The following is a 14,481-nucleotide window of genomic DNA, read 5'->3' on the forward strand; positions in this document are numbered from 1 at the left end:
CCATGGTGCAACTGTTTTTATTTCAGTAATGCTAATAATTAGTATTAATTTATACTTGGCTAATAACTAGGTTTGAACGCACAGCTGGTATAACAGGCTGCTCTGTGTCTGTAAGTTACTGAAGTTACTAACCATTTCACAAAGAGGACCAGTAACATAACAAACCAGGATTCACTTCAAGACTGAAATTAATCGAAACAAAAGCGGAAATTGCGTCGGGGCTCAACAGCTCTCAGTCACAAACAGAGCAACGTCGGCTTCAGTGTAGAGACCTGCACTGGGATCGGGACAACACAAATCGTGCGGGAGCGGCGGTATTAATTCTGCTGGGGGGCGGGAGTGGGCGTTCAGAAAATATACTGCGGGTCCCGGGATATAGCTAGCTAAGAAGATGGGGCCAACAAACCAAGTTGAAAAGAAGATTAAAGCGGGCTTATATAAAACAGTAACAAAGCAAGGCAAGTCTGACATTTGGACAAACTTCTCCATTGTTACTGACAACAATGAAAAAGAACTGGACTTAAGCTGCCACAAATGTGCAAAAGTGTTAATATACAACGGGCACAAATCTCGCACCTCCAGGTTGCAGTGACACACCTGCTCCATTCTTCTGGGCCAAAGTAAGCTCTCATTCAAAGAGAAAGCACTTCTCCCTGTTCATGTTAAACAAGATACTACTGAGAAATGTGTCACACTTTGCTGTAGAGACTGTAGAGCCATATGACTTTGTTGCTGGAAAAAGTTTTTGTTGACATAGCTCAACACAACATAATTGATGTAAAAGATGCTCTGCCTCACCCAACAACTATCCAGACATGTCGAGGAGAAAGCAAAGGCACTGCAGGCATCTGTGGCCATAGAGATAAAGCCCATCATTGAAAGGTATGGATGTGCCATCACAACAGATATATGGACGGAGGATTACCATAAAATGGCATTCATATCCAGCACCATCCATTACACAAACAATGAGTTTTATCACGTTTCGATGGTGTTGTTTGCAGCTCCCTTTGAAGGTGGTGTGTCAAAAACAGGAGAGAACATCAGGAACCTGCTGTTCCGGAAACTCAGTGGGTTTGGAATAGACACTTGACTAGTTGGCCGTGTTGTGTTTGTCACTGACCGCGGAGCCAACATAGTTGCTGCCATGTGTGGGTACACCAGGCTTAACTGCAATGCGCACATCCTGAACATCACCCTGTACAGCGCATCTGCCCCAGATGTGTTGGCAAAGACACCCGAACTGGCTGAACTGCTGACCAATGCCAAAAAATTGGTCAAATATTTCAAACATTCAGGTCTGCAGAACACCTCAAAGAAATCCCTCAAGCAATCCATCGAGACTCTATGGAATTCAAATTATGATATTCTGGATTCCATACTGCAACAGCACGAGGAGATCTCTACATTACTGGTAACCAATAACCAGTGTGAAAGAATTGCACAGATCAATGCAAACACTTTGAAAACAGTGGTTGCATTCCTCAAGGTATTCAAGGATGCTACTAATGATTACCTTACATGCGCTTATTACCGTAATTCCCTGTTTATGGGGTTGACCCATCCTGACTACAAATCGTTCAAAATGAAGCTGCTAGACTTTTAACTGAAACAATGAAAGGACCACACATTACTCCAGTCTTGCATTGGTTACTGGCAAAATACAGAATTGATTTTAAAATTCTATTATTTGTTTTTAAAGCCCTCAATGGCTTAGCTCCACAATACATTACCGATATGCTATGCTGATATTCCATATTCTGCGCCTAGGTCGCTCAGGTCATCTTCACAACAATTCTCTCTTTCTCACACCTTACAACTAAAGGTGACCGGGCCTTTTCTGTTGCTGCCCCCAGGCTTCGGAATAGTCTCCCGTCTAACATCAAGTCCTGCCCTACCATTGAGAACTTCAAATTTAATTTAAAGACCTACCTTTTTCTCTGGCCTTTTCCTGATTCTGTCCCTTATTTTAAATTGTTCTCTTTCACCACTTTAATCTGAAGTTATTCTTGTTTATTTCCTTTTAGCTTCTTTGGATTTCATTTTTACCGAGTACTTCATATTCCTTTTATTGATGTGTATTGGAAGTGTTTTATTGTGTATTTGGATGGACAATGGTATATACTCTTTGTTCCTTTGTTCATTTATACTTGTATTTATGTGCATTGTGTTCTTGGAAAGCACTTTGGGTCAATTTAAATGTGCTATATAAATAAATCTGACTGACTTAAATTAATTAATCTAAATTGTGTATAAATACACAATATTTTAAGCAAATTAACATACTGTACACTCACCAAACACTACAGATCCAAGTCCTCCCCAGCTCTCTCTTCCCTGTGAGGAGGAGTCAATGCAAAACTCAGATGTCTTCCACCTCTACTTATCTGACTGCAGAGAGGATGACAGAACAGTGGACACACAGTTTAACATGATGGACTATAAGACAGGACTGCTGCTTTTAACTGTCTGCTGGGCAGGTGAAAATATTATCTGATCTCGATTTGACATGTTGTTTTAACAGGTGTTGATGGTCACACTCTGACAGAATCTGAACCAGTGGTTAAAAGGCCTGGACAATCCCACAGACTGACCTGTACAACCTTTGGATTCACATTCAGCAACTATGATATGAACTGGGTCGGACTGGAGTGGGTTGCCTGGGTTGAAAATGATAATGACGGGAAATCCTACTGTCAGTCAGTTCAAGGCCGGTTTACCATCTCCAGAGACAACAGCAGGCAGCAGCTGTATCTGCAGATGAACAATCTGAAGACTGAAGATTCTGCTGTTTAGTATTATCCAACGAAGGTTAAAATCAAGGGCAACTGGACTTGGTTGAAGATACTGGAAGACGTTTCGTCCCTCATCCAAAGGACTTCTTCAGTTCTGACTGACTGGCAGGGAAACTCAGCTATTTAACTTCAGTGGGATCGTTATCCCGGGTCATCGATACCGCTGGTTCGTTAGTGTTCCTTGTTGCTGTGACGACAGTCGTTACAGTCGTTAAGACTACCTGTGGCCAAGACTGAACGACCATCGTTGGTATCTTCACCTGAGGCCAATAGGTTACGTTTGTTGAGTTTCCTGGGAAGTGATGAAAGGACAGCATTGTAAGTGGGGGATAAGTGGTGGCGTAGACCCCCTCCCCTCTTCAATGTGTACAGCGCAGTCCAGGAAGGCCAAACTGTTGTTGTGAACATCTTCTCGTGTGAACTTGATGTTACTGTCCACAGAGTTGATGTGTTCTGTGAAAGCTTGCACTTCCTGGCTTTTAATTTTGACCCAGGTGTCGTCCACATATCTGTACCAGTGGCTCGGTGCTATTCCTCTGAAGGAGTTGAGGGCTTTATTCTCCACTTCTTCCATGTAGATGTTTGCCACAATCGGGGATACCGGTGAGCCCATGGCACAGCCATGCTTCTGTCTGTAGAATCCACCGTTGTACTGGAAGTAAGTGGTGTTTAGACAGAGGTCGCGTAATTTGCGGATTTGGTCAGGGCTGAGGCTAGTTCTGTTGTCCAGGGTGTTGTCTTGTGTTAGCCGTTTCCTAACGGTTTCTACTGCCTCTATGGTGGGGATGCAGGTGAACAAAGAAGTCACGTCATAGGATACCATGGTTTCATCTGGATCCAGTTTTAGTCCTCGAACTTTGTTTACAAAGTCAATAGAGTTTTGGACGTGGTGAGGCGTGTTTCCCACCAATGGAGCTAAGATGGTAGAAATGTGTTTGGCAATGTTGTAGGTGACCGAGTTAATGCTGCTGATAATCGGCCTGAGTGGGGCTCCTTCTTTGTGTATCTTGGGTAGTCCATAAATGCATGGAATGGCTTCCCCAGGATACAAACGGTAATATTGTTCACGGGTGATGGTGTTGTCCTTCTGTAACTGTTGTAGACATTCTATGGCCTTTTTCTTGTATCCGCTGGTTGGGTCTCGTCTCAGTGTCTCATACGTGTTTGTGTCCATTAGTAGTGTGTTGACTTTGTTCTGGTAGTCAGCTGTGTTAAGTACTACCGTGCATCTTCCTTTGTCAGCAGGTAGGATAGTGATGTTTTGATCCTTGCTCAGAGATGTCACAGCCTTCCTTTCTTGGATGGTGAGGTTGGAAGGGGGGGCCTTCACATTAGAAAGGGCTGCAGATACCTTTAGTCTGAGCTGTTCCGCTTCTGTTTCTGTTCATTTGTTTTTCCTAATGGCCGATTCTGTGGCTGTGATGAGGTCTACTATCGGTAGTTGCTGTGGTGTAATGGCGACGTTTAATCCTTTGGCCAGAACGTCTTTCTCTGGTTGTTTGAGTTCCCTATCTGACAAGTTTTTCACCAATCTGTTGTCTGTTTCAAGTGTTGTGGGGTTGTTGTCCTTTCTCCTCCAAGACAATTCTCCTGTTCTGTTAGTGCAGCTCGCTCTGGACTGTAGGTTTTGGAATTTCCGGGTCTGTCTTTCTTTGCTCTTGTTGTGCTGAGATAGCTGTGCTTTCTTGATGAAGTCCATGATGGGTGAAAAACTTGTATAACATGTATAAAACTTATATTGCATATATTCTTGAATAATAAATTATACAAGTCCTGAAAACTGTCCAGGGAAATTCAATAAACACAATAAAGATAACTTTTAAAAGACCAAAGACAGTGACATACAATAATATGGTCACTGAAGTTAAAGTACTACTACAAACTAAGACAAAATAATGTCTGTAAATTATATATGAGTCTTGATATGAGAGTGAACAATAATATTGCATTTTCTTTTGTAAACACTAGAGGGCAGTCAGTGTCATGTTTCTCTCTCCTCTAACACTCAGATCTGGTGTTCTCATTGATCTTAACTGACTGACAGTTGAACCCTGGACTGAATTAAAACTTAACACTACTGCTGATGTAGACTTTTCTACTCTAAAGAAACAGCATGTTAACTTGATTTAGCAAATTTTGAATAGTACAGCTTAACTATAAAGAGTTTACCATCAGCAGTGACTGCAGCTCCATCTGTCTGTCAGTTCATCTCAGCAGACAGGAAGTAGATGGATGAACAACAATCCTGCAGTAAGAAAAAAAAATCTGGGATTGCTGAGTAAAAACTCTTCATGATGTCCTCAGGTCAAATCATTAAAAATGATGCGCAGACATTTGAGTATATATATACATAAACCACACTGAATAATGTTAAGACTGGTTCTTATTTTTTTACACAACCCATCCAACTACCATAGTTTTTGTCTCAACTAAAGGATTTAGCTTTTTGCATTTTGTCAAACAGGTTTGAGTTCCTGCTGTTTCCCTCGAGGCTTCAAGTTATTACTCTGTCTTAAGTTGTCAGTGTCTTCAAACATCTGCAAATACTGACACCGTTAAAGGTCTTTCATACAAACCTGCAAACCAGCAGCATCACACTTTTTACACAATTTACATGATCCTGGCTGCTGTCACTTTATTACGGTTTGCAGCAAATATATATTTAGAGTGGGTTTAAATCTTTTCAAACAATATGCTAAACACACTGTATACATGGCTTATAGAAAGCAACATTCTTGCTGGTTGCTCCTTTTGTTTCCATGGGTGCACATCATCTTTGTTAAATATAGAGTTTAATGAACATGTTTTCCATTATCCATGATTCATGCTAGCATTATCATTACAAATAGTAACAATAATCCTTATTGCTGTTTGCAATGGTACAACATTTTACATAATGTTATATTACTGTGTTGTTGTCAAAGCAGCATTCTGTATTTAAGCATAAAATGGGTAAAGAGGTGGTATTATGCTTTTTGGCTTTTCCCCTCTCCCTTATTGAGTTATATATCTTTTTTGTGCATGTAACAGGTTTGCAAAGTGAAAAAGCCCAAAGTCCAGCCCAAAGGGAGTTCCCATCTCCCACAGAAAGCACTGCTTTGAACCGCTTGAAAACAGCTTGTTTGTAGTCCAGCCCTTCACTTCCTTTACTTGTGACATCACAATGAAAACGCGGCATAAAGCTTGCCAAGCGGCTAGCGGGGTCAGGCACGCCTCAAACCATTACAGTTTTTGTATGTAATTTCATCATTAAATCCACTTCTGAGAAGTTTTGAGGTGAGAAATCAGCTGTGTAGATTTCGAATATTGACAGTTTTACGAAAAGTGATGGCAGAACAAAAATGTGCTTGAATGTGAGGAACTCCGCAAGTGGCTGCCGGGGATGCCTGTACCAACCCGTGGGAGGAGTGTGTGAGGCCGGCCAGCCGCAGGCTCACAGAGCCCTCTGCTCCCGCCGTCACACAGACCGCTGCAGCAACAACGGCAGAGGAAAACACAGCTGGAAGGTTTTCATACCGCTTATCTGTCTTTACATTATGAGGAATGTTGAAACCTTTTAACTTAACAAAGAGAAAGCTGTGTGGATCGCTGGTGTGTGTGTCGCATTGAACATTACGTCGTGGCAGTTGTGTGTGCCGTCGCTACGTACTATCTCTGGGTACTATCTGCAATCGAAAACGGAGCAGGGCCGAGTAGAGTCGAGTCTATCGATTTGCGCTATGGTAGCATTTTTCGGCAAGGCAGCATAGATCATCAGAACACCGGCAACAGTTCAACGTTTAGTCCTAAAAGACGATGCAACTCCGACTCTGTTTGGGCCTGGAAATTCACAATCACAACCTGTAAGTATGCTTTATTGGTTGTGGATTAAATTTAAAATATACACAGCAATGTAACTTCACAGACTGTTTAAGTGCGGAGTTGTTGTAAATGTTGGCTAACACAGCTAAAGTTCTAACTATAATACTAAAGTTACACCTGATGTGAAAGCTACTGAGCAAACATTCAAATTGTTTGGTCATTTTTGTAGTGGTTTATGGTAAGATGTGGAACAATGATGTGTGGTTGTGGACTGTGGACCATCTGCTAGGTTATGGTCGCAGTCTGAAGCGGCTTGGATTTGGATCACACTACCTTGTTTCTTACGACCCGCCCTTCTCTGCTTCTGATTGGCTAATAGTCCTTACCGGGAACTGCGCATGTGCAACTCCCAACAAAGATTTTGTACAGAGGTTAAGTCACTCTGTAGCTCAAGAGCGGAGTGTACAACATATAGGGTGAAAAGAGGAGCTTCAGCAATGTGCAGTATGAGAAAAATATGGTGTTTTTTGAAAATTAAACCATGTAAACTTGTTCTGGTACAACCCCTAAATAAGATTTTGAACCTGAAAATGGGCATAATACCACCTCTTTAAGTAAAAAAAAAGTTAACAATTGTTTCTATAAATGCAGGGACATTTTCATGTGTTTGGTTCTATGCAAACTCAGCTATAAAAACTTCCCATCAGGCTGTCAGTGGAGTCCACAGCACGTCACTTTCAACATAAACCATGTTTTCTGTAGCTCTGCTGCTGCTGTTTGCACCTGGATGTGAGTCTCTCTGGATTTGTCAAAGTCAGCAGTTCTTCTTTTGCAGTATAACTTGATCATTTGTTACAAAACATTGGTCAAGTGTGAACAGGGGTTACGTACTGTAACCCGGATTTAACCCGGATTCTATGAGTATAGGCGCAGCCCTCTAAGGCTATCGCTATTGGGTTTACCCCTTCCGCGCGCCTGCGCAGCACTGAGAATTGAGAACCAAGGTCCAGTGAGGCCTTCAACTTAGAGGGCTGCGCCTATACTCCGGGTTACAGTACGTAACCCCTGTTCTATTTCGTATAAGCTTTGCCCTCTAAGGCTATCGCTGTTGGGTTAGAGGCGAAGCAGGATGAGTCAATGCCTCACTGGCCCATATGGTACTGCTACTTCCTGACCCCTGTTCCGCGCAACCGCTGTCCCCCTCTCAATCCCCGCCTCGCTCCCTCTCCGCGGACTTTGCCCCGTGCTCCACCACCGGCGTTTCCTTTTCCCGTGAGTTCCTGGTCTCCCACCCAGACAAATTCTCCGGTGTTTTGGGCACGTGTGACGGCTTCCTGGTACAGTGCGCCCTGGTGTCTAAGAGGCAACCAGTAACCTTCCAGTCCAATGAGGCCAAAATCTGTTATGTCACTGAGCTGCTCCGCGACCGGGCCCTGGCCTGGTACGCAGCGGTCAGCGAGGGTCAGCCCCATGTCCTCTCCTCCTACTCCTCCTTCGTGGAGGAGATGCGGAGAGTCTTCGATCACCCGGTGCGGGGAAGGGAGGCGCCTGGACGCCTTCTCTCCCTCCACCATGGCGATCGGAGCGTGGTGGAGTACTCAGTTGACTTCCATATTCTGGCGGCCAATTCGGGCTGGAACAATGAGGCCCTTCGGTGCATGTTCCTGGATGGCCTCAACAATCGCATTAAAGACCTCCACCTCCCGCTCATGCCTCACACCGTCTCGGGGCGCTGTCTCGCCGTACCACTTTACCACTGCCCCATTGCTCTCTACCTCACCATCTCCCAAGCCCATGCAGTTAGGCCACACCCACCTCTCCCCGCCGGAAGAGCGCAAACGGCGTCGCCTCGCCAGTGAGTGCTTTTATGGGTTGAAAGCCCGGCCACGTCGTGTCAGCTTGCCCCATGCGCCCGAAAGTGTCAGCTCGCCAGTAGGGTTGGGGCTACTGGCAGGCCGAGTTCCCTCGCCCCACCCTCGAACTCTGCTCGATGCCTCCCTCTCCTGCGGGAGTGGTTCCCTAGGTCCCTCTTGACGCCCCCATTCACGCCATGGGCCTCTACAGCCAACCCCTCACCACCGTCATCTATCGCACCCCACGAACACCCCTCGTCACGTCCGGCAACCACCACAAGTCCCTCGCTTTTCCACCTGATCTCCTCCCCTGCCACTCCTCTGGTCCTCTTGGTCTCTCTTGGCTAGCCACCCATAACCCTAACATTGACTGGTCACGGGGGAAGATCAGGAACTGGAGCTCCTTTTGTCATGTTTCCTGCCTCCTGTCTGCTTGAGCCCCCGGTAATACTACCCGGCCTGACCCACCTTCCGTCCCTCTCGACCTATCTGGTGTCCCACACGTCTACCACGACCTCGCTCAAATTTTTGGCAAGGACCAGGCTCTGTCTCTACCCCCCCACCGCCCCTATGACTGCTCTATAGACCCCCCCCCCCGGACACGCCTCTCCCTTCCAGTCACCTCTACAACCTTTCGCGTCCAGAGAGAGAGTCTATGGTGCAGTACATCAAAGACTCACTGGCTGCCGGCATCATCCACCCCTCTTCCTCACCATTAGGGGCCGGCTTCTTTTTTGTTGCCAAAATGGACCAGACCCTTTGCCCCTGCAACGATTACCGGGGGCTCAACGCCATCACCATAAAAAATAAATACCCCCTCCTGCTCATGGATTCTGTCTTTGAGTCCCTCTCCCGGTCCACCATTTTCACCAAACTGGATCTAAGAAATGCTTATGATCTGGTGCTGCCTCACCAACGCCCCCACAGTCTTCCAAGCGTTAATCAATGGTGTCCTCCGAGATTTCCACCACCGTCTTTGTGTATCTCAACAACATCCTGATCTTCTCTCGCGACCCTGTCCAACACGTTGAGCATGTCTGTCCGGTCCTGCAGTGGCTTCTGGAGAACAGACTCATTGTTAAAGCCGACCCGTCTTTGTTCCGCGCCGACCCATCAAAGATCCAGGCGGTCGCTGATTGGCCGACCGCCACCTCCGTAAAACAGGTACAGCTCTTTCTTGGCTTTGCAAATTTCCACCGTCGATTTATCCGCAACTTCAGTGCTGTCGCTGCCCCCCTCACCCGTCTCACCTCCTCCTCGGTTCCCTTTGCCTGGTCTCCAGAGGCCGCTGCAGCCTTCTTCCGCCTCAAAACCCTGTTCACCTCTGCCCCCGTCCTCACCAACCCCAACCCCTCCCTTCAGTTCGTGGTAGAGGTGGACCCCTCGGACGTGGGCGTTGGTGCCTGCCTTTCCCAGCGCTCCCCAGTGGACGCCAAACTCCACCCCTGCGCCTTCTTATCGCGCCGGCTGTCTCCCATGGAGCAAAACTACACCGTGGGGGACCGGGAGCTGCTGGCTATCAAGCTGACTCTAGAGGAATGGAGGCACTGGCTTGAGGGAGCAGAACACCCCTTCCTCACCGACCACAAAAATCTCTCTTACATCCAGACCGCCAAGAGACTGAACTCCCGTCAAGCCCGGGTCCTGCAACACCAAGCCAGCCGCTCTCTCCCGACTCCACTCCCCAGACACCCCTTCGGACCCCCCTGACACCATCCTGCCTCGCGCCTGTCTTGTCGCTGGGAGGTGGAGTCAGCTCTTTGCCGTGCCTAGTCCACCGACCCAGACCCCGGTGCCGGTCCCCCTACCCGCCTCTACGTCCCCTTGAGTGTCCGCTCCCAGGGTTCTCCAATGGGCGCACGCCTCCAGGTTCAGCTGCCACCCAGGGATGGTCCGCATCCTCTTCCTGCTCCACCAGCGGTTCTGGTGGCCCGCCATGGACCAAGACTGTCGGGCCTTTGAAGCAGCGTGCGAGATGTGCGCCTGCGCCAAACCATCCGACCGGTCTGCTCCCCCCCTCCTCCTGGAGCTCCCACATCCCCTGGATCGAGTATGCCCACAACACCAAGTCACTTAGCCACTGGTATGTCCCCATTCATGTGTTCCCTGGGTTATCAGCCCCCCTTGTTGCCGTCACTAGAGGAGGAGTTAGCGGTCCCTCGTAAAGTCCCATTTTCGACGCTGCCACTGAGTCTGGAGGGAAGCCAGCCGCCAGTTGGTGGACCACCACTGGACCCCTGCACCCACCTACGGGCCAGGGCAGCAGCTTTGGCATTCCTCCAGGGATCTTCCTCTACAGACCTCCTCGAAAAAACTTACCTCCCGGCCGGGACAGGCAATAGAGGAAAAAGTCTGCCTGCGACATCGGAGCCAGGCTGCATGAAGGCCGCACGGCCAGCTACAGCCGGTCTACGCAGGGATAAACCCAATATCTATAGCCTTAGAGGCTGAAGCCTATATGAAATAGAACAGTTGACACAGCCAGCCTCTGTGACTGTGCAGCCAGGTCAATGACTGACCATCACCTGTCAGGTCTCTTATTCTGTTAGCAGTGACTACACAGCTTGGATCAGACAACCTGCAGGGAAAGGACTGGAGTGGATTAGTATTGACGCAACTGTGAAAGATTCACTAAAGAACAAGTTCAGTGTCAATTTAAACAGAGTGACTCTAAACAGACAGAATGTGCAGCCTGAAGACACTGCTGTGTATTACTGTGGCAGAGATCCACAGTGAGAAACAATAATAGGAGAGTCATCCAAATACTACTTCCTGTATTTACCACCACTACTGGCATCATTCTGATTGCTGAAAATTGAACACCTTTTTTATTTCACATGTTTCAAACATGTTTATATTTAATATTCTGAAAAATGTTTTTCCTTGGAATCATTGCTTACAGATGATGTAATAAGGCTATTTTCTATTTCTTACAGTGCTGCTGATTAAATTCTCTGTGGAGAAACTATGTCCACATGTCTCCATAAGTTCATGCATGAAGATCATGCAGGTGAAAATAATAACACATCTTCTGTTTTCGCAAATTGCACACCAAATTATTGTTAAAATGTTTTTTTGGTAGCACTTTATAAGAACTACACACTATAAAGCATTAGTTAAGCATTAGTACATTTTTAATTCATCATTTATAAACCATTGTTCTTATGTTAATACAGATTAGTAAGTCATTTATAACCATACTTATACATGTTGTATTCTTTATTAATAAGCTCATCTATATGCTTAAAAATTTTATTGTATTTTCTTACTTTATAAATGATCGGTTCACTATTTATAAATGGAGTATTATTTTAATGACAAACCATTTATGTATGAGTTGTTAATGGTTCTTAAGATCATTTGGAAAGTTTAAGAAAATTATTACATAACAGCCTGTTTTTTGATACTTTCCCACGAAAGAATATAAACAATCTCAGCATAACGCCTAAATCTACCAGTGGCAAAGTCCAAAGGATGCTTCTAAGACTACCAGAAAGATGCCCCATCTAACTTTGCAGGGTAAAAGCCTCACTGTTACAGGCCTGGTATCATTTCTCTGAACTCCTCATCAAAACTCCAAGATCTGCTTTGATCAACCGCTAACTTGACATGACATGTAGTTATTTAGAAATGGTCTAATAGTGCGTGTTCATATATGTTTTATGACACTTACTAATACTACAATTCATGATTAATTCTGGTAGTTACTAATGGTTAGTAAAATATTTTGCATGAGCTCATCTAAAGAGAGGACTATCTATGCCTTACAAAGCAGTTTTCTTCTGAACATAAAAATGAAACTGACACAACACAAAGGGATACAGAACATATTATTTATTACAAAATGCCTTTCACCCATTTATTCACAAAAAAACACAACAACTACTGCTGCATAAACTGTGCAACTGTTGATATAAAATGAACCATCTACAACCCAACCCATTCTCACTCCCAAGTCGTCACAAATGGACCAATGGTCAAGACACATGTTGTCACTTTATAACACACTTGGGAGCCCCTTAGCATCATAGTTCAACGTACTGGGGAAATCCCTGTAGCATAGTTTAAAATATTTAACACTAGTGTAGAACTTTAGCTAACTTACCAACCTAGGTTCTGAGAAGTAGTGTTGGGGTAAGAAATAGACTGTGTGTGATAAAAGAACAGTGGGCAGGTTTATTACATTGCCTTTAACACTCTCATAGTGCACCAACCATGTTTGAAACAATCCCAAGAATAACAAGAGCTCTTTCATAAAAATAAATGTCTTTCAGTTATTTGTATCTCTACCTGGGCAGGATAATAAACGTGTGGTGGATCTTTCTTATCTGCCATTGTCTGATGTGTCAGTCCTGTTGAATGGGATCAGAAGCAGCTGACCACACCGTGGTCCGATCTCATCATACAGGGTGCATCATCTCTGGTCTCAAGAACCAGTCTGCACATATAGTGCAGAATAAATCAGATAAATCATCACAGTCAGTGTTCTTCAAATAAGATCTCATCCTGTTTGTCAAAACTCAATATTATCACCCTGTTGTCTAGGGACTCTTCTTAAGTTTTACATTGTTATAACGTAACCAAAGATTTATAACTTTACCAGGTAGCATTTAAGCAAGACATCACTACTATGAATTAATTAAATTTCTCCATCTCTTAACATTACATTTCATCAAATTACAACCAAAAAATACTGAACAGAGTTTACACATTTTAGTCAAGGAAATTATCTTTAACATGTATTGTCATAATTACTGTAAATAAAAATACCTCCAAAAGTACCTCCAGAGATTAGTTTGAAATCACGACACAACAAAATACTGTTGAACAGTTCACGACTGCTTTTAACTTACAGTAATATGGTTTTAACCCACCCATTTAAGCTAGCATCACGCTGCACTTTTAGCTCTCTCCTAAAGGTTACAAACTTTACTCACCGGAGTTTCCAGGGGGAAAAAACTCCTTCGGCATTCAAAAATCCCGAGTGATGGTGTCTTTACACTTAAGACCCGCTTCTGGGCCCGTGTGGCCTCCACTCAGTCCTCTTACTCCTCTAAATGGTCGGCTTTCCAACGCTGGTGTCTGGACCAGGGGACGGACCCGGTTGCCTGTCCTCTGCTGGCGGTGCTTTCGTTTCTCCAGCAGCTCATGGACAGGGGGCTGCTGTTCATAACGGTTAAAACCTACACTGCCGCCATTTCATCCTGTCACGAGGGCTTCGGGGACAGGACTGTATTCTCCCACCCCCTGGTAAAGCGCTGTCATAGAGGGGTGCGAAGGCGCAGGCCGGTGACGTGACCTGTTGCCCCACAGTGTGATTTGGGCGCTGGTTTTACGCGTGCTAACCCAAGCACCGTTCGAGCCTTTGGAGACGGCGGACCTGAGATTCCTTTCGGCTAAGGTCGCCTTGCTCCTGGCTCTGACATCGGCCAAGAGGGTCAGCGATATGGCTGCCCTCTCTGTGGCTCCGTCGTGCCTCAGGATTCAGGGCGACGGCAGCTCGGCTATCCTGCGCCCTAACCCGACGTTCATGTCTAAAAGCATTACGAGCTCCTTTCGGTCACGGGTCATCACCCTCCATGCGGTCTGGCGCTAAAGTGAGCGCACACGGCAGTGACTACTGGATGCCAAGCGTAAAAAAAAACATACTTTCACTTTTTTTTGAAAGCGTAACCGGACGTTGCGTAGTTATTGTTGCTACCTTGACCGGATGTTACATGTTTACTGTTGCTAACTTGACCACCGAGACGTCCAAAAACGACACTAAAGGGGTGTTAACCGAGGCCGTAATAAAGCTGAGACTTAGGAAGCCTAACTGAGACTTTTTTCAATCTCATTTGTAATGTTTTGTATGGCCTAGATAGAAAATACTTGTTAAATAATTTCCTTAAATGTTCTACATGATCGTATGAACCATGGCCGCATATGTATGGTTTGGAATAACACTTTTTGTCAAATACAGTCATTAAGCACATCATTGATGAGCTGGTAGTGATAGATGATCTGTCTCAGAGAAACGGTACCAGGCCTGT

General features: G+C 45.3%; 1 protein-coding gene across 1 annotated transcript in view; it reads left to right on the forward strand.

The window, feature by feature from the left end:
- The first annotated feature begins 2,616 nt into the window (after nt 1–2,616).
- The window catches only part of LOC119887769, a 116,913-nt gene continuing 105,048 nt past the window's right edge, over nt 2,617–14,481 (forward strand). The window contains exon 1 of the mRNA XM_038698402.1: nt 2,617–2,795. Within this exon, the coding sequence (XP_038554330.1) occupies nt 2,632–2,795 (164 nt within the window). The 5' untranslated portion in view covers nt 2,617–2,631. The remainder of the gene's footprint in view (nt 2,796–14,481) is intronic.

The sequence above is a fragment of the Micropterus salmoides genome, unplaced genomic scaffold (assembly GCF_014851395.1).
Source record: "Micropterus salmoides isolate LMB-PRFRI ecotype aquatic unplaced genomic scaffold, ASM1485139v1 Ms_hic_scaffold_10, whole genome shotgun sequence".
Lineage (NCBI taxonomy): Eukaryota > Metazoa > Chordata > Actinopteri > Centrarchiformes > Centrarchidae > Micropterus > Micropterus salmoides.